Source organism: Acinonyx jubatus, chromosome E2 (genome assembly GCF_027475565.1).
Source record: "Acinonyx jubatus isolate Ajub_Pintada_27869175 chromosome E2, VMU_Ajub_asm_v1.0, whole genome shotgun sequence".
Lineage (NCBI taxonomy): Eukaryota > Metazoa > Chordata > Mammalia > Carnivora > Felidae > Acinonyx > Acinonyx jubatus.
This window is the reverse complement of record NC_069396.1, coordinates 16,653,691-16,672,065: the sequence shown is the minus strand read 5'-3', so window position 1 is coordinate 16,672,065 and position 18,375 is coordinate 16,653,691. Positions and strand designations below refer to the sequence as shown.

Sequence of the window (18,375 nt, the reverse complement as noted above, 5' to 3'; positions counted from 1 at the left end):
CCCCCCTCCCTATGAATGCATTTAAATTTCTCATTATCGCTGGAGTGCTTGAGTGGCTCAGTTGGTTAAGCGCCTGACTTTGGCTCAGCTCATGATCTCACCATTCCTGAGTTTGAGCCCCGCGTTGGGCTCTGTGCTGGCAACTCAGGGCCTGGAGCCTGCTTCCGATTCTGTGTCTCTCTTTCTCTCTGCCTGCCTACCCACCCCCCCCCCCCACCTCGCATCTTTCTCTCTCTCAAAATTAAATAATAAAAAAATTAAATTTTTTAATATTGCCAACTGTTCTCCAGAGATGTTCTAATAATTTCTACTCCTACCAGTGATAGGTGAAAATGCCAGTTCTTCCTACACCTTTATGAGCGTGCAATTAACTATTTTTGTTCTTACCAATCTGATAGGTTAAACAATGGTATTTCATCATAGTCTTCAATTACATTTCTCATCTCGTAATTGAAATTGGGCATTTTTTAATACGTTTAGAGGTAATTTGTATTTCCTCTACTCTGAAGTGTCTGTGCATGTTTTTGGTCTTTTTCTAATTGATTTGTAGAGGTTCTTTTCATATCAAAGAAATTAGCCATTAGTCTGTAATATGGGTTGGTAATAATTTTCCCCAACTGGTTTTTCTTTGATTTTGATTTTGCTTGTGATTTTTTTTTTGCCACTTAAATTAAAAAAAACTTTAATGTAGTTGAATTCATCCATCTTTTATGTCTTCTCGATTTTGTGTGATACTTCAAAAAGTCTTTTACACTTTGAGATAAAAGTAACCTCCTCTGTTTACTTCCTTTTAAGTTTCATTTCTTATGTCAAAATTTTGGATTCATGTGGAATTCATTTTCATAAAACGAGTAAGGTAGGGATAAAACTCATTTTTTCCCCCAGTATATTACCCAGTCATCACAGCAATATTTATTGAATAATCTCTTTACTGCAGTCATTTAAAATGCCACCTTTGTCATATACTAAATTCTTATGTGTATTTAATTCTGTTTCTGGAGTTCCTTATTAATTTCATCACCATCTGCTTATTCGTGTATCAGTACCACATTGTTTTAATTGTTGTGGCCTGATGGTGTGTTAATACTTTAGAGAATTACCCGTCCCTCCACAACACTCTTCTTTAGAATTTTGGTGGCTGTTCTTCTGCATTTAGTTTTTCTTAAAACTTTTAAAATTAAAAAAAAAATTTTTTAATGTTAATTTTGAGAGAGAGAGAGAAACTGAGTGTGAGCTGGGGAGGGACACAGAGAGGGGGAGGCACAGAATCTGAAGCAGGCTCCAGGCTCTGAGCTGTCAGCACAGAGCCTGATGTGGGGCTCAAACCCGCAAACTGAGAGATCATGACCTAAGCCAAAGCTTAACCAGCTGAGCCACTCAGGAGCCCTTAGTTTTTCTTATAACTTTTAGAGTGAATTTATTTAGTTCTCAAAAATGTGATGGTTTTTTTTTTGTATTGGAATTGAGTAAAATTTATAGATTTGCATGAAGAGAATTGTCATCTGCTGTGTTTTACTAATTCGGCTGAGATAGAATAGGAAATAGAAGTATGAAGTCTTGCATTTGTGTTGGGGAAACACCAGTTGCATGAGATGGAGCCATTTATTAAACAACTAATTTAGCTGATGTGTGCCAGACCGTATTTCATACACTGGGGAGAAAGCAAATGGATTGATCACAGGTAGTCCCTAGGCTCTTTTCCATTTCTTAAGATCAAGCGGCATCACAGCCTGTGAAGAAATTTTGGTTTCAGCTGGTTACCAGTCTCAGGTTAGCCAAGAAGATTATATGGTTGCTTCAGAGTTGTTACAATCTTGGCTTGCTTTAGAGGATGTGCCAAGAGGGAGAAGCAGAGCATGGTAAATGAGTAGTTCAGGCTCTGGAGGCAGGCATTCGGGGTGTGAATTAGGTGCCCGGCAACCTCAGCAGGTTATTTAACCTCTTTGAGCCTCAGTTGCCACAACTGTAAACTGGGGATGTTAATTGTACCGAATGAGTACGGTTGTATGTGAGGCTGACATGAGAGAATCCAAAATGCTTTGCACTTTGCCTGGCATACACTGGGGTTCTGTACAAGTTAACTAATACCACTTCTATCAGAAAGCTGACTGCGCTGGTCTGATGGGATCTGATTTATTTTGTTCCGTTCCTGCTGTCATTATTGAGGAGAGGCAGTAGAAGAAGATACCTAGAAGAAAGCAGCCTGGTGATAAGAAGGGAAGGGCCTAGAAACATTAAAGCAAGAGCAGGCCTTCTAACTGGAGAAGGGGGATGAGAAAGGGGGTGGCCGGGTACTTAGTCTGCACTGCGTGGGGCTGGGGGCTAAGATCAGTTAATGGAATCCACTTACTTAACATGAGGAAAACCTGCCGGCAGGTACATCTGTTCAACAATGGAATGGCTCTGTAGCAAGCTCCTGTCAGACGAAGTGTGTAAGAAGAATCTAGATAGTACGTTTGTTGCATTTGAAACCGCAAAAAGAGGGGTGCCTGGGTGGCGCAGTCGGTTAAGCATCCGACTTCAGCCAGGTCACGATCTTGCGGTCCGGGAGTTCGAGCCCCGCGTCGGGCTCTGGGCTGATGGCTCAGAGCCTGGAGCCTGTTTCCGATTCTGTGTCTCCCTCTCTCTCTGCCCCTCCCCCGTTCATGCTCTGTCTCTCTCTGTCCCCAAAATAAAAATAAACGTTGAAAAAAAAAAAAAAGAAACTGCAAAAAGAATTTCTGAATTAGGCAAATGAGCTGAAATCACACCTAAGAGGTTTTCCTACAAAATTCTAGTACAAATGTGCATATGTGCAATCACATATAGAAAATTCTCTGCCTATGGCTTATCTACTTTCGCAGAATTCTTCGGAAACTTTGATCCCTTTTGGAGTGGGAGGATATTGCAGTGTCTTGGAGTCCTTGTGAACATGAGTGGTCATCAAAGAAATAAAGAAATGGAGAAATAAGGAGTCTCAGAACAGGCTTATTTGACTTCTGTCTCTTTGTCTATTGTTACCTTGAAGACAAGTCCTTTATCTTTAGAGCTCATCCTTTTCATCTGCAGTATTCATCTTTGTTCCGTACTTTGAGCATGAGTCTTTGAAAGAACAAACACATTGTTGGAAATTTTGGCCTCTGCGAGTAGAGAGAGCTTTTTGAAGGAAGTTACCATTTGTACCCAGCAGACAAATGACAAGTTTAAAGAGAGGAATATGACCCTATAAACGTGGCATTGGCTTGCTTCATTTAGCACCAACACACCTCCCTGTTACCCTCCTTCCTGCTACTCTTTTATTGCAGTATGTGATCATAATATGTTAGAAAAATTCAATGAAAGTATAAAAAAGAGGTAACAATATATTTATTTCAGATCCATCTCCCGATTTTTTTTGGTGGGGGTGGGGAGGGAGTGGGGACAGGCCATTACTGACTTGCTCTCATTTCCAAAGTTATGTTTTGTAGAACTTTTTGCTGTCACCAGATACGTGCATGGTAAAATTATAAGGTACTGTGTTACCACTTTAAGTGAAAAATCTAGTAAACGTGAACACAAGTCTGAGTCGATCTCTTGAATATGATTTCTGTACTTCCAGTGAATGATGAACCCGCTGCAGCCACTGATCCCGAAGAGTCCTCTGTTGTTGGTGTGGCACCCTCGCCTGCTGCGGTGTCGAGTGTGACCCCGAACCCCACTGCAGTGTCTCTCCCTGTTCCAGCCACACCGGTGGAAGGCGAGGAGCCCAGCACTTCAGGCACACAGCAGCTCCCGGCGTCTGCTCAGGCCCTCGATGCTCTGCCTGCTGGGTGAGTAGCCTTCCAGCAGTGCTACCCCCACTCAAATCTGAGGCTCCTTCGCTAGGACAGAAACAACGTGGTTATTTATTACCTCGTGGCTCGTGGTCTCTGGGGACGCTGCCATGCATAGGAGCGAGGGAGGTGTAGAAGACCTGCTCGTTCTCCATAAATCTTAAAAAGAATCTAAATCATCAGGGGCAGAATCAATGCTACCTTATACCACGACTTGGAAACAAGAGTGTGGCTTTTATGGAACAAGGAGCTCATTTTGCCTTCCTTAGTCTTTGGAGGGTGTTTGCCTAGATCCTGCTTAGAAAACAGCTTTTCTCTCTTTATCTTAACAGTCTATAGAGGGCTTTCGGCTCTGAATATTACTGTGTATTACTCCTGTAGCCGGGGCTGATGGTAATTAACATGGACTACTAGTTTTCTTGCCATCCTATGGTTTAGACAGTAAAGACCTTGGATGATAAGAAGATGGCTCCACTAAGACCAAGGGAAGTTCCAGTTTGAGTAGGTAGCAAATAGAGATTAAAGCATGGACCTGGGAATCAAATCAATCTGGCTTCAAATCCCCACTGGACCCTATGTGACCTTGCTCAAATGGCTTACCGTCTGTGTAAGGGGGGATTAACAATCATGCATAGCTCTCCAGGAAGTTAAGGGTATGTGTGAAGCGCTCACCCAATGGAGGATGTCCCAATTGGTGAATATTTTTGAATTGGCTGTGAAAGAGCCATAAAGGAAGGGAATGGTTCTGAACTGAGAAATGAAGTCTTATCTCAGCAACTACCAGTCATAGTCAGGGCCCGTCCTATTGTGGTCCCAGGGTCCATCCTAGTTATCAGTTTGGTACTGAGGAAACCAGTGTCCATATCACCACAGTCGCTGTGGTCTGGCTGCTGCTGCTGGTGGTGGTGGTGGTGGTCGTGGCATGTAGGTGGGTCCTCTGTACCCTTGTAATTAATTCATAAGGGACAGGGGAAGGACGCATGGTCTCTAGCTTGATGTATAATATGCCATGTGTTCTTAAACCTCTTTAGAAAACCCACTTGTTAGAAACAAAAATCGTAAATCTGAAGGCAGGTGTGATTTTTACCACATACATATCACATCCTTAGCATTTGGCATACTACCTAACATATTTCTTAATAAAGTATGAATAAATGAAGAGTATTGCAAATAGTTTCTAATACTTCAAACCTGGAGAGAATTGGGGTATTGAGAGGTGCCTCTGAAAAGTTTTTGTGAAGTTTTTGATTTTGCGAGAAGATTAATAACCAATTGCTTGTGTCCAGCTCTTCCCTACAGAGATTTATTTTCTCTTTTATATGTGGTAAAGGATACTAGAAAGACCTTTGTTTGGTTTGTAATTTCAAATCTGTATGCTGTAATTTGGGGGGAACAGAGCAGAATCATTTTGGCAGAAAGGAGAGAAAATGGCTGCTCGTGTCCCCTGGGAGCTGTTTGTTTTCTTTTCGCTGAGCAAATGCCTGGAAGGCCGGCTTCACTCCTGTGTCAGTCACAGGCAATTAGGGCTAATGGCTCAACATGTCTTTATGTAGGGTGTGTGTGAGGGTTACTGTTCTCTGGGATTGGGCTCTTCCTGTTTCCAGGCAGCTGGAAAACTCCAGGCTCTGAAAACACTCTTTATTCTGAGTTTGGCAGATGGAGCAGCCCAGGGAAGCCGATTCCCCACCCCCACCTTTGCCAGAGGCTGAACACTTTTCTGAGGTAGAGTTTGAACACTCTCTTTTCCTTAGAGCATTTAGAATGTGATGAGATCCGTGTGTGGGTCCCCTGTGTGGGACATGTATGACAGTCTGGAGAAGGGTATTGAGACCCAGTTTTCCATCCTAAGGCAGCAACCCCTAAGACAGTAGGGAGCTCGGTACTTTGCAGGCTGGCTCAGGCCCAGGAGATTGGAGATTGCCACCAGGGCTGCTGGGTGTGTGGCATGAGGATGGCGTGTTTCCGGTTCACTGCTCTGTGATGGCAAGTCGGAGAGGACATGCCTCCTGCAGTGACCCTTCCAAGCCACAGACCTACCATCACCACACCAGCTTCTTTACAAGTTCAGGAGATCCAGACAAGAGCGGTTATTCCTTTACTCCTGGTATCTTGGCTTTAGGAGTCAGGAGACCAATTTTAACCATTTTATTTTATTTTATTTTATTTTATTTATTTTTATTTTTATTTTTATTTTTAAACGTTTATTTATTTTTGAGACAGAGAGAGACAGAGCATGAACAGGGGAGGGCAGAGAGAGAGGGAGACACAGAATCTGAAACAGGCTCCAGGCTCTGAGTGGTCAGCACAGAGCCTGATGCGGGGCTCGAACTCACGGACCGTGAGATCATGACCTGAGCCGAAGTCGGACGCTCAACCAACCGAGCCATTCAGGACCCCCCCCCCCCCGTTTTTTTTTTTTCTTAAACGTAATTTTAACCTTTTTAAATCAACCTCTGAATAATGACATTTCACACTGAGAATGCTACCACGGCTGCCTACTGTCGTTGGGGATAAATTCTCAAATCCTTAATCAGGCCTAAAAAGCCCCACACCATATGACCCCACCTACCCCTCCGACCTTCCATGGAAGACTCTCTCTGCCTTGCTCTCTAAGCTCCAGCCTTAATAACTTAGGTTGGTTTGACAGATGGACCTCCCTTTCTCTGGACTTAGGACCCTTCACCATGCAGGTCGCTCTTTCCTAACACTCACTGTTTTTTCCATTAATCAGTCAGCACTTCCCCTGGGAATCCTTCCTTGATCCCTGGCAGACAAGGTCGAACTGCCGTGCCTACTGTAACTCTTCTCACAAAGTGTATTTGCTTCTTTCGCATCTCTCTGCCCCGGTGGGCTATAAAAGTCATGGTGACAGGAGCCTGACACAAAGTAGGCCCCCCAGATGTATTTGTAATGAATAAATTTAAGTGCCATCTTTTTTTTTTCTTCCACCTGCATGAATGTGTTCTGCTTCTTTGATGCTTCAAATAGCAACTGTGACAGGAATATTGCACTTTCTTCCCAGAGGCAGCAGTGGAAGGCTGTCACCCACTGGGTTTGACTGGCTTTGGGTTGAAATATGTCTCTCGCAGGATGGGGGACGCTCTTCCCTGCTCACTAGGGGTCCTTGTGCACTGGCAGATACGGCGGGGCGTGTGTCCTCTTTGCTAAGGCATTTCTGAGCCACGCAGCCCTGCTTTATCAAGGCATCCAGCCGACTGTCTCTTCCCAACCTCATCTGCTCAACTGAGCGATAGAGCAGGTTCACTTGGGGATCCCAAGGGCCCATCTTCCTGGTTGCTGTGTTGCCTTTCTGCAATAGTTGCGACTCTGGTCTTGAAGAGGTTACACACGTCTGCATGTTTTAAGGACTGAAGGCTCCTGGAGGCTGGGCTGTGGAAGCCCACAAACAGGGCACCCCTCGTCCCTTTTCTCTCTCCCTGCGTCCAAACCCTCCAGCTTTCTGTACTTTGAAATTTAATTAACATGAAAGAAGCCAACTGGAAGGGTGTGGCATTTTCAGGTTGCAAATGTGCATCAAAGAAGGGGGTGCCAGGAAGGCTCAGGAGACATGGTGAGATAGTGGTCCAGGCAGTGGGCGGTGGGGAGTGAGGCCACTTTGATCAGCTGGCCCTGCATCTGTTTTTTATCAGCACCGAGCCCACTTTGGGAACCAAACGCTCATTAACAGAGCGTGCGTACATGGCTTAGATAAACTCTAAGTGCATCCTGCGCTCTGCAGCTCGCTCAGTCCCTCGCGCACAGAGGCACATTATTTTCCTCTGGCGGCCTGCACTCTGCTGTGGTTTCTTACATAAGGGAGGCCGTTGTGTTTGGACTGCCGACTTACCTCAGCACTGCCATTTCACACCGTCCTTTTTCTCCCGCAGTCATTGGCTGGCCTGTCTGTTTCCTGCCTCAAAGTAGAATTAATTGAGGAGGGGTGTTTTCTAGATCTTTTGGGTTTGCCATCTCCCCTGCCTCCACACCCGGTTATGGAGACCCAGAGGCCCTTTTCTCCAGGTGCTCCTTCAGACACTGTCAAGGATGATAATCTGCTAAGAGCTCTCGGACGTTTTGTTTGTAGAGAGCTTTAAGAGACGTCGGAATTTGGAGCTTCTCTGCTAAGTTATAAACCAGTCGCTGCCATTGCATTTCATTCCAAACTCATTTTTGGCACTCGCCAAAGATCCTTACCCAAGGAGTTTTAAAACAGTACTTCTTACACTGTGTGGAACCAGTCCCCCCCCACCCCTGCCTTTTTTGTTTTATTTTCTTATTTTCAATCCGTTAAGAATCCTTATACTTTTGTTCTCTACTTATCCACCGATCACATAAATTTAGATGTTGTGGCAATGCCAGATTGGTACAAAAGTTTCTAAATGCTTGGAAACTTCTGTACTTTTTTCTGCTAAACAGTAACAGTTTGGGCCACGGACTATGCTTTGAGTAGCACCAGATTAAAGGATTATACTGGGAGACTCGGTGCCTTTTTTGCTGAATATGGTTTAGTTCTTGGCTGTGCAAGGATTATTACATGCTTAGGTAATGCTGAATAGTGCATGCTTCTGGCTTCCTCCTCATCATCTCAGAAGGAAACCTTACTTCCGAAGACTCTTCTGTTGTCCAAGGCTGGCCCGTGAGATGTTCTCACACTATTATGTGTATCTCTTCATGTGTAATTACGAATATCCATTTTTACTACACTTTCTGGAGAGTTCCACAAGAGCAGAGAGCGTTACGTCCATCTTTGTATCCCCAGCTCGTAGCACAGGACCTGGCTTCTGGGGAGACGGAGTGAGAAGTGTTTGTTAATGACTAGGTAAATGATTTCACATTCTCAGTAGCATTTAAAATTAAAAAAGATTCTAAGTAGAAAAAGAAAACGGAGAAGAAAGAAGAACAACAATAACAAACACCCAGATTTAAGCATTGGTGCTTTGCAGACTGTGTGTGTTTTTTCCTGACCATTAGTAATAGCTAACATGTGTTCGGCGTTTACAGTGTGTAGGGGCTGCTAAGTTTTGCCCGTGGATTATTTGGTGCAGTTTTCACAACGCTCTGTGTGGTAGCTGCTTTTATCCTCATTTGCAGAATGGGAGACCTTTTAAGCAATTTGCCCAGGACCACATATACAGACACATACACATAAAAACATGCCTACCAAAATCGGATCGTCTTACAGCTTGTGCTTTTAAAATTTATTTTTTTATCATAAAATATTTTAAGCATGCAGGTAAGAATGGAGTGTAATGTAAGAAATACCTATCACCACCCAGCTGTATCAGATTTTAGCATTATGCTATATTTACTACAGACTTCCCTTCTTTAACCTCTTGATGAAGAAATTACAAATACATTAGAAAGTCTCCGTGAGCCTCTTCCCAATTCCCTTCCCTGTATACAGAGATAAGGTGGAACTTGGTACATTCATTGAAAGTGCTACAAGGTATTCTATAGTATGAATAGATAGCATTTTATTTATAATTCACATTTATTTATACTTACCCTATATCTGATATATAAATATAAAATATAAAAATTCATGTAAACATATATTTACACATCTATATTATTTTAACAAACATATTTAGTAATATTTTATATGTAATTTATATCTTCCATTTGTAAATTTAATGGTATAACAATAAATAAATGTTTTCATATTTTATATTATTATCTCTTCACAATTATAAACAACGCTACAATGAAGTTTTTCTTTGCATGTCTTTTTGTCTGTGTGTCTGTTCTTTTAAGGCATATGCTGGACCTGGAATGTCACTGTAGGGATTGAAGATCTTCAATTTTAGTAGATACTATCAAATTGCTCACCGATTCTTACATTCCCACGAGCATACATACTAAGCATTCCTGCTAAAACGTAAAATTGTGAGATTTTTTTGTTTTTTTCATTTTGGCCAGCTTAATGTCTGTGAATGGTGTATCTCTTTGTGGTTTTAATTTGAATGTCCTTGATTACCACTGACATTGAACCTCTTCTCACATGTTTTTATTTGGTTCTTTGATTTCCTTCTTCGTGAGTTGCCTGTTCATACATTTTTGTTCATTCTTCTATTTAACCGTTTGTCTTTTTCTCTTTAATCTGTAAGGTTTCTTTTTTTTTTTTTAACGTTTATTTATTTTTGAGACAGAGAGAGACAGAGCATGAACGGGGGAGGGGCAGAGAGAGAGGGAGACACAGAATCGGAAGCAGGCTGCAGGCTCTGAGCCGTCAGCCCAGAGCCTGACGCGGGGCTCGAACTCACGGACCGTGAGATCGTGACCTGAGCTGAAGTCGGCCGCTCAACCGACTGAGCCGCCCAGGCGCCCCTGTAAGGTTTCTTAATATAAGCTGGGGACTCCTTGCTTTTCAATTACATGCATTGCAGATATTTTCTTCCAGTCTGTGGCTTGTCTTTTCACTTTTTAACATTATCTTTCATTGTACAGGAGTTCAAAATTTAAAGTGGCCAAGTTTGTTAATCTTCATGTACCATTTGGGTCTTGTCTAAAATTCTTCCCTACACTGACGTCGCAAAAATTTTCACATACCGTCTACATTTTGTTGATTTTGATATGCTTGTTATTTCACATTTAAACTTTAAAATCAAAATGTAATATACAAGCTTAATTGGCAGTATTCTTTTCTTTCTCAGTGATATGTTAAATCATATAATTGATGGCATTTTAGATTTAATGAAAAATAGCATATTTATATAAATTTTTAAACAAAAATTTGTATTATGCCTGTTATTTTAGCTTGCAATGTATTATATAATTATATTATATTATATTACATATATCATGTTATATATTGCAACATATTATAAATATCTGGACAAGTTAATATCATCTATAATGTTATTTTCTTAAAAAATTTTTTAAAAATATTTATTTATTTTGAGAGAGAGAGAGAGAGCGCGCGAGCGCACGCAAGGAGGGGAGGGGCAGAGAGAGGGAGAGAGAGAAAGAATCCACGTTGCCAGCGCAGAGCCCGAAGCGGGGCTTGGACCCATGAACCGATCATGACCTGAGCTGAAATCAAGAGTCAGATGCTCAACCGACTGAGCCACCCAGGCGTCCCATATCATGTTATTTTTGATGAGTGAATACTTATTATAGAAATAACATAATTTATTTTACTAATCCTCCATTTAGAGGCATTGAGGTTGTTTCCATTTTTTGTAGAACATGTCACATACTGTGACAGATGCGCTTATAGCTAAATCTTTGACACATAACGTATTTCCTCAGCATCCATCCTAGAAGCAGAGCCGCTGAGTTAAAGGATATTCACAGAGGAAAAGTTTTTGACCAAGTTGCCAAATTGCCCTTTTGAAAGAGTCTACCCATTTTTGCTCCCACCGACTATGTTTTAAAGGGTGACTGTTTTCCTCTGCCTTGCCAAATTTATTTGCAAAATTATTTGTCAACGAACATGTTAAACTTTTTTTTTTTTTTTTACATGCATACCATCTCCAGGAATTCCCTTGCTCTCAGTAAAACCATACATTTTAATGTTTCCATCTTTCATTGAGGAGCCTTGGAAACTTTTCCAATGCAAAGAAATTAGAAGGTTGAAGAAGAAGGAAAAAAAAGACTTAATTCAGAAGCCTTGATTGAGGCTCAACTGTGCCATTCTCTGCTTACAGGGCATAAAGTACTGGTTGTTGGTAGTTTTAAAGAAGGGGTTAGTGTGCTTAGATTGAACGGAAAGCCCAGTATCTCAAGAAGGTTTCTTGGGGGAAGACCGAGTTTAACACATTTCCTACCCAGTTTACAAAGGATCTACTGAAGCAGTGAAAACAGTGAATGGGAAATTTGTTCCATTGCACCAGATTTCTGCCTCATAAAAGTCTGAAAATGTCCCTAACAGAGGAAATAAATCTTACGGTTCACCCAGGAAGTGGCTAAAGTTTGGGGAATAAGATTTGGTTCAGAGTCCTTTATTAGAAGAGCATAAAATAAGAAGCTGTAAATCCCATGAGGTTTTTGCCTGTGGGGAGTTGAACTGCCACATACGCAGCTTTAAGAATACTTGAATACTTTTATGAGAGGACTGGGTGGCCCAGTAGGTTCAGCATGCGACTTTGGCTCAGGTCATGATCTCACAGTTCATGAGTTCAAGCCGTGCGTCGGGCTCTGTGCTGACAGCTCAGAGCCTGGAGCCTGCTTCCGATTTTGTGTCTCCCTCTCTCTGCCCCTTCCCCACTTGCTCTCTGTCTCTGTCTTTCTCTCTCAAAAATAAATGAACATTAAAAAAAAATTTAAAAGAAGAAAGAATACTTGGGTACTTTCAGTGTCTTTTTTTGCAGTTTAGTTTTTGTCTATGTAACCAGCAGGGCATCTTTATTTTGCGGAGTGTGTAGAGTTCTGGCTTGACTTTGTTTTCTAACATTGTGTATTTTGAGTGAGATCAACTTTACTATTGCCCACTGACTCTATTAGTCAAAGGCAGCAAATTAATAAATAATAAAAATTAGAAATACTTTTACTAAGATTGAATTTTTGAGCACATTGGTAGGTAAATCTGTAAGGGCCTCTTATTTTTTTTGTTTTTTATTTTTTTTTAATGTTTATTTATTTTTGAAAGAGAGGGAGAGAGAGAGAGACAGAGTACGAGCAGGGGAAGGGCAGAGAGAGGGAGACACAGAATCCAAAGCAGGCTCCCGGCTCTAAGCTGTCAGCACAGAGCCCGATGCAGGGCTCAAACTCAAAGACTGCAAGATCGTGACCTGAGCTGAAGTCGGGCGGCTTAACCAGCTGAGCCACCCAGGCACCCCTGTAAGGGCCGTTTAAAGAGAATGTCTCTGACACTAACTCCTGTAGCTGAACTACTCCTGTAGCTGTTAGCCCTTTCCATCTTATTCCTACTGTTGGTGAAAATGTGATTCTGTCCACACATCAGGGAAGTCTGCCCAGTAGGTATGTTGATCAGGGTTGGCTGAGTGGCAGAATAATCGAGAATTTTCTGAAGACCTTGTAGGAAACCTTCCACAGGAGTGTAGTGACTACGTTTAGGGGACCAGACAGTTTCTTTCAGATAACACAGGAGAGAACGGATAGGGTGTCATCCTCACGATGGGATTTTTACCCTTTTAATGACGGTGAGGGGTGTGATTGGGGCATGGGCATGGAAGGTAACTGAATAAAAGGCATAGGAGCAAAGGTAGCATAGGTTAAAAAATTTACCTAAAATTAATTGCAATTGGAGGCTACTTTTCAAGTGCCTTCAAATACAAAGACTCTGTGTAGTCCATGGTTGAACTGAATGTTTCTCGTTGAAGGCCAAGGAGCAATGTGTTGGGAAGGGACCTGAATCAAGCTTGATGCTTTGAACACTGTTTCTGAGAACATCAAAGGAAGCTATTCAGTGGGAGAGGATATGGCCATGTGACCAGGATGCAGTATTGAGACCCATGGGTAGTTGGATTGAAAAGCCTTTTTATCTCAGTGTGAAGAAGATGCTTATAAGGGACAGAAACCTCACCCCTGACAGGGATGTGCCAATGAAAGGTCGCTGCCAGTATCACTTTCTTGGCCTGGGGAGACCGAACCAAGACAGTGGGAAGGCTTAATCTATGTGGGTCAGCAGTTACCGAGGAGAGCTGAGAATTGGGAGGTTCTTTTGATTGTGGACAGAATTGACCGACTGTGCTGCAGTGAATGAAGGGAAGAGATTTGTGTGAATTCTGAGGAGCCATGCAGGTAAGGGAGGAGTTGCGAGTTCTCTAAGAAAAGCAGTTAGGCCAGGTTATGGATCAGGGAGGACCCATATGGACATTTAATCTGAGCAGGAGTCCAATTTCAAAAGGAAAAATGTAGATATCAAAAAAGGCAATGCAAGAAAGGTCTTGTTCCTCTGGTAACTATTTTTCCAGTGAAGCCAGTTGAGAGGGTTCATACAAGAACATTGAAATTTGCTGGACAATAACAGCCCTTGAAAGAGAGTCTTTCATCTCTAGGATCAGGTGGGATCAAAGATGGGATGGACAGATCTTATCTGGGCTTGGAAAGAGCTGCTGTACCTCTTGAATATAAGCGAGGAGGTCTTTGCACTGATTTTCTGCTAGCGTGTGGGAATACCCCTGTGTCAATTAAAGACATTTACTTCATGGAATTTTTTTTTTTAATGTTTATTTATTTTTGAGATAGAGAGAGACAGAGCATGAACGGGGGAGGGTCAGAGAGAGAGGGAGACACAGAATCTGACGCGGGCTCCAGGCTCCGAGCTGTCAGCACAGAGCCTGACGCGGGGCTCGAACTCACAGACCGCGAGATCATGACCTAAGCCAAAGTTGGAAGCCCAACCGACTGAGCCACCCAGGCGCCCCTACTTCATGGAATTTTAAGAATTATCCCATCTTCAAATTAAAAGATGAGCCAAAGTATAATATAACCAAGTTTTCTCTTTGTCTAAAATGAATTCTAAAAGTAGAGACTACTTATGAAAGTTGTAACACAATTTTTGGAATAAAGAAAAATGTGTTTTGGCACCTTTCATCTGCAATTGCTACAACAAATATTTTGTCTTTTTAAAAGGTGCGGCCTCACCCACATATTATGGATAGGTTTCCAAATAGTGACTGCACAATGAGCCAGACTCATTTTGTTGGTGTTTTGTGCCAGAAATTGCCAAGGAAGGGAAGGACATAGCTAACTTCTTAAAGGATGCTGAGGAGTTACCAGCTACTTAAGACTTACTGGGAGCAGATGTTATGAAAGAGTGGTTTGCTGCCATTTCCTTGAGGAGCTTCCATATTTCAGTACTCACTCGTAAGCCAAGTATCTTTTTCAAGACTCCTCATTTCCAAATTCAGATGAATAAAGAGGGTATCAGATTTGCTACTCTATTACTGAGCAGACGGGAGGAGTTTGAGGATCTGGTGTGAAGCCATAGTATGTTAGCCTCGCTTTTTTTTTTTCTCTGCAAGATCCCTACAAGAAAGGTTTTCTGTGGATGGGACAACAGCCTCTCGAGCTGATAATCTTTGTTACTCTTTTGTCTTTAATTCAGAAGGGCATCTAGAGGGAGAAGATCTTTAACTTTACCCAAGGTACATTTTTATCTGGTCACTTTTGGCAGAATTGTTTGCCCTTTTAATAAAATAATGAAGTGTAAAGATCTTTTTGCAGTGGGAGGAATCAGAGCACCTGGACCAAGTCACCCATATCCATTTTGACCAGAACATTGAGCAAGAATACCCAGGAGAGAAGATGTTCTTGAGCATGTGTTAATGGTTGTTGGTAGCACTCTGATCCTCAAGCCAGTGGCTAATCCCTTTTGAGAGGTGGGACTCGAACCATTGGACCTCACTGCTCCCAGGGCTAACCCTCCCAGTGGTGCAAAATGTGCATTCTCTTCTGGTAGATCACGTCTAAGCAGAAGCTTCTGATTAAAACGGAGCCTAGAGATGAACACAGTGGACCTTTGTGGTTACCCTCCAGTTGTCTTGATTCTCCAGGACCCCCTACCTGGACTCCAGTGCTGGGGAAAGCTGTTTACTTTGAGATGGGGATTGAGAAGGCACCTGGCACCTTGTTTTCTGGGTAGTAGGTTCCCTATAAATTCTAGTCGACCTTCTTTTTCCTCATTTCTTCCTTTCAGCATGATGTGGTAAAACTCAATGGCTAGGAAGTCAGAGCTGAGTTGGAATGACACATAAAAGTTACTTAGCTTCTCTGATCCTCTGTTTCGTCCATGGTGATGGCACTTCCGACCTTAAAGGATGGAGGCAAGGACTTCATGAGGTAAAACATGAGCCTATAGCTCATTATAGATGATCAGTGGGTAATGATGACCCCCTTCCTTTCCTTGCCATAAAAACCTCACATATATCTTTATCTGACCTAGCTAGCATCTGAGGTGTCGGTCAGTGCAGTCTGCTGATCAGGCATTTTACTATTTTCTAAAAATTTTTGAAGTTTATTTATTTTGAGAGAGCACGAGATGGGGGAGGGGCAGAGAGAGAGGAGGACAGAGAATCTGAAGCGGGCTCTGTGCTGATAGCAGAGAGCCCGATGCGGGGCTCAAACTTACAAACAGTGAGATCATGACCTGAGCCAAAGTCAGACCCTCAACTGACCGAACCATCCAGGCGCCCCCAGACATTTTAGTTTAAATGAGAAATGGTATTAAATAAAGCTAACATCCATTGGAATAGATGCACCAGGCCTTTAGTAATAGAAATTGGGACATTATTTCAGTATTCAGTCAGCTCTGCTATTATGTATGTATTCCTAAAAATCATCATGCTATGCAAAAAAAATCATGCCATGAAAACCACAGGGTTTACAGGAAAAAAAATGGGTTAGGGGCATACCATCCAAAAATGTGTCAGAGGCACACACAAAAAATAGGAAGCTAATAATGATGATAGCACAGTTTTTCACATGTTAAATGGTTGAGGTGCATAACACTACAATGAGTGTGTGTTCCCATGAAAACATCTGCAGTTTACTTGTGGAAGCAGGTGTCAGAAGTGTTTGAGCTTGTGAGTGTTGTCGTAAAGTGGTTGCAAGGAGGATCATCTGAAATCAGACGGGAGTTGTAAGGCCAGATGTGGATGAATATGGCGTACAACACGTAGTAAACTGAGGCAGCTGTAGATGCATATGGGCTTCGTGTGTTCCTCCGTGACTGGGTTCAGCTGGGGGACGTCATCTGTGTGCATTTAGTGTTTCTAAAAGGAAAAGCCATGCTTAAGCAAACACAAAATTCACATGCTCACATTGTTCCCTCGTGTATCAGTCACATTGGGATAGATTTATGTTTTCAAAACAAGCATTTCAGCAGAACTGACTGTACTAGCTTCCTGGAAAAGGTCACCTTCTCTTAGGCAGTACCCACAAGTAGAAGCAGATGAAATCATTGTAAAACATAAAGGCTCATGGGACCATTAACATCCTTTATGAAGTGGTGGCCATTTTATAAATATAAAATTTTGTATCCTTCATATATGGATTACCATATTCTGGGTAAAGGGGAGTTATTGTCAGACTGCATTGAGTATGGGAATAGCAGGAGTTGGGTGGGTGGCCCTTGGCTGTATTCTGTAGTGATTTTGCTTGTAGATTATCTCTTTGGATCATCTACTGCCTTGTTATTCTTCCACTAGCACAGAATGGCCACTTTTGGCACCCCATATCTCATGTTACCTTACACACAGACTCATGAGAAGAGAAGTCAGTAAATAATGAGAGGACAGCAGTCCATAAATAACAGGATGCTGTTTCTTCATTCACCCGGATCTCTGTTAAAGATCCTCTGTAAATGAATCTTGTATTTTAAAAAGAAATGCGGTCATGAATATCTGTGATGTTAGGAGAACAGGGATAGTCATATGATTTGTGACTTTAAAACGTAGTGTAGACTGAAAAGGCTGAAGGTAAACTTTAGGTGACGTCTGTGAAGCCCAGAAATTGCATACAAATTTTCGTTGGTAAGTACACTTTGGAAAGAAAGTGTCCTTGGCTTTTATCACATTCCTAAAGGGGTCTTTGATCCTGAAATCACCACGTCACACTTTTAGAAAAGTCCATAGTTAGAGACTCGTATGGGTCATTTAGGGGAAGCTAGGGTGATCTGTGGCACATCCTAGCCCATTGACTTCATAGAGGGGAGCTTTGGACTCAAGAAGTGCTCCTGGCTGCCGCCGCAGTGACAGTATGAAGCAGGTTTGACCCCTGGTCTGAGCTCGCATGTCGTCTTTGTCCTCTCGTCAGTCATCACATCAGTAATGAAGGACTCCTTTTCACACAAGGGCTTACGCCTTTTAAGTGTGTATCTCATGCTTCCCTTGACTTTGTTTTGCAGATGGGAACAACGAGAGCTGCCTAATGGGCGTGTGTATTATGTTGACCATAATACCAAGACCACCACCTGGGAGCGGCCTCTTCCTCCAGGGTAAGGCAAGGCTGGCAAGCCCTGAGACTCTAGAACCGGCACCCGGAGTCACCGAATGGCTTCTCCACCATTCACTGCCATCACTGTCCTTAGTTTCCCCTACCCTCTGCTCCTTGCCCTCTCTTTTATCCGCCTCCCATTGTCTTCTCCTTCTACACTATTTCTTCTCTTTATTTCCCTTCTCCCCACATTCATTGTGTTGGCAGTGGGCTGTATTATGGGCTTTATTATGTGCCATGGCTGTTGGGTCCTGGAGGGAGGAGGGCTAGGAATCCTGCCTCCTGGGCCATTGATGCCTTGATGCCCTCAGTTATTTCACCTACAGAGATATCTCATCAGGGCCAGGTTCTCAGTCATTTTCTGCAGAGGTAGCAAAGTACAGGGATATTTATTCCTGGTCACTTGATTGCTTTTCCTGAGAAAGAGAAAAGGCACGAGGAAGCCAAGATACAAAGGGTGTTGATGCATTTCAAAGCACCGTATGCCCGAATGGCCCCTGAAGGGTGCTTCTCCTTGAGCTGGGCTTTGTGAGAACACAGCTAAGTTCTCTAAAACCAGAGGATAAGTGAGGCTTCCAAGTGAGGGAAGACTGTCCAAGTTCAAGGAGAAGGGGTTTGGTTCCCTGCTTGCCAGGGACAGAAAGTTCTTTCCACATGTGCCTTTTGGTCCACAGAGCTTTCA

At 42.6% G+C, this 18,375-nt stretch overlaps 1 protein-coding gene across 2 annotated transcripts in view; it reads left to right on the top strand.

Annotated features, from left to right (window-relative positions):
* WWP2 (WW domain containing E3 ubiquitin protein ligase 2) overlaps window positions 1-18,375 on the top strand; it is a 148,114-nt gene that overhangs the window by 98,923 nt on the left and 30,816 nt on the right. For both annotated transcript variants that reach the window (XM_027076108.2, XM_053210339.1), the window contains 2 exons: window positions 3,578-3,788; window positions 17,605-17,694. In XM_027076108.2, coding sequence (XP_026931909.1) covers window positions 3,578-3,788; window positions 17,605-17,694 — 301 coding nt within the window. The remainder of the gene's footprint in view (window positions 1-3,577; window positions 3,789-17,604; window positions 17,695-18,375) is intronic.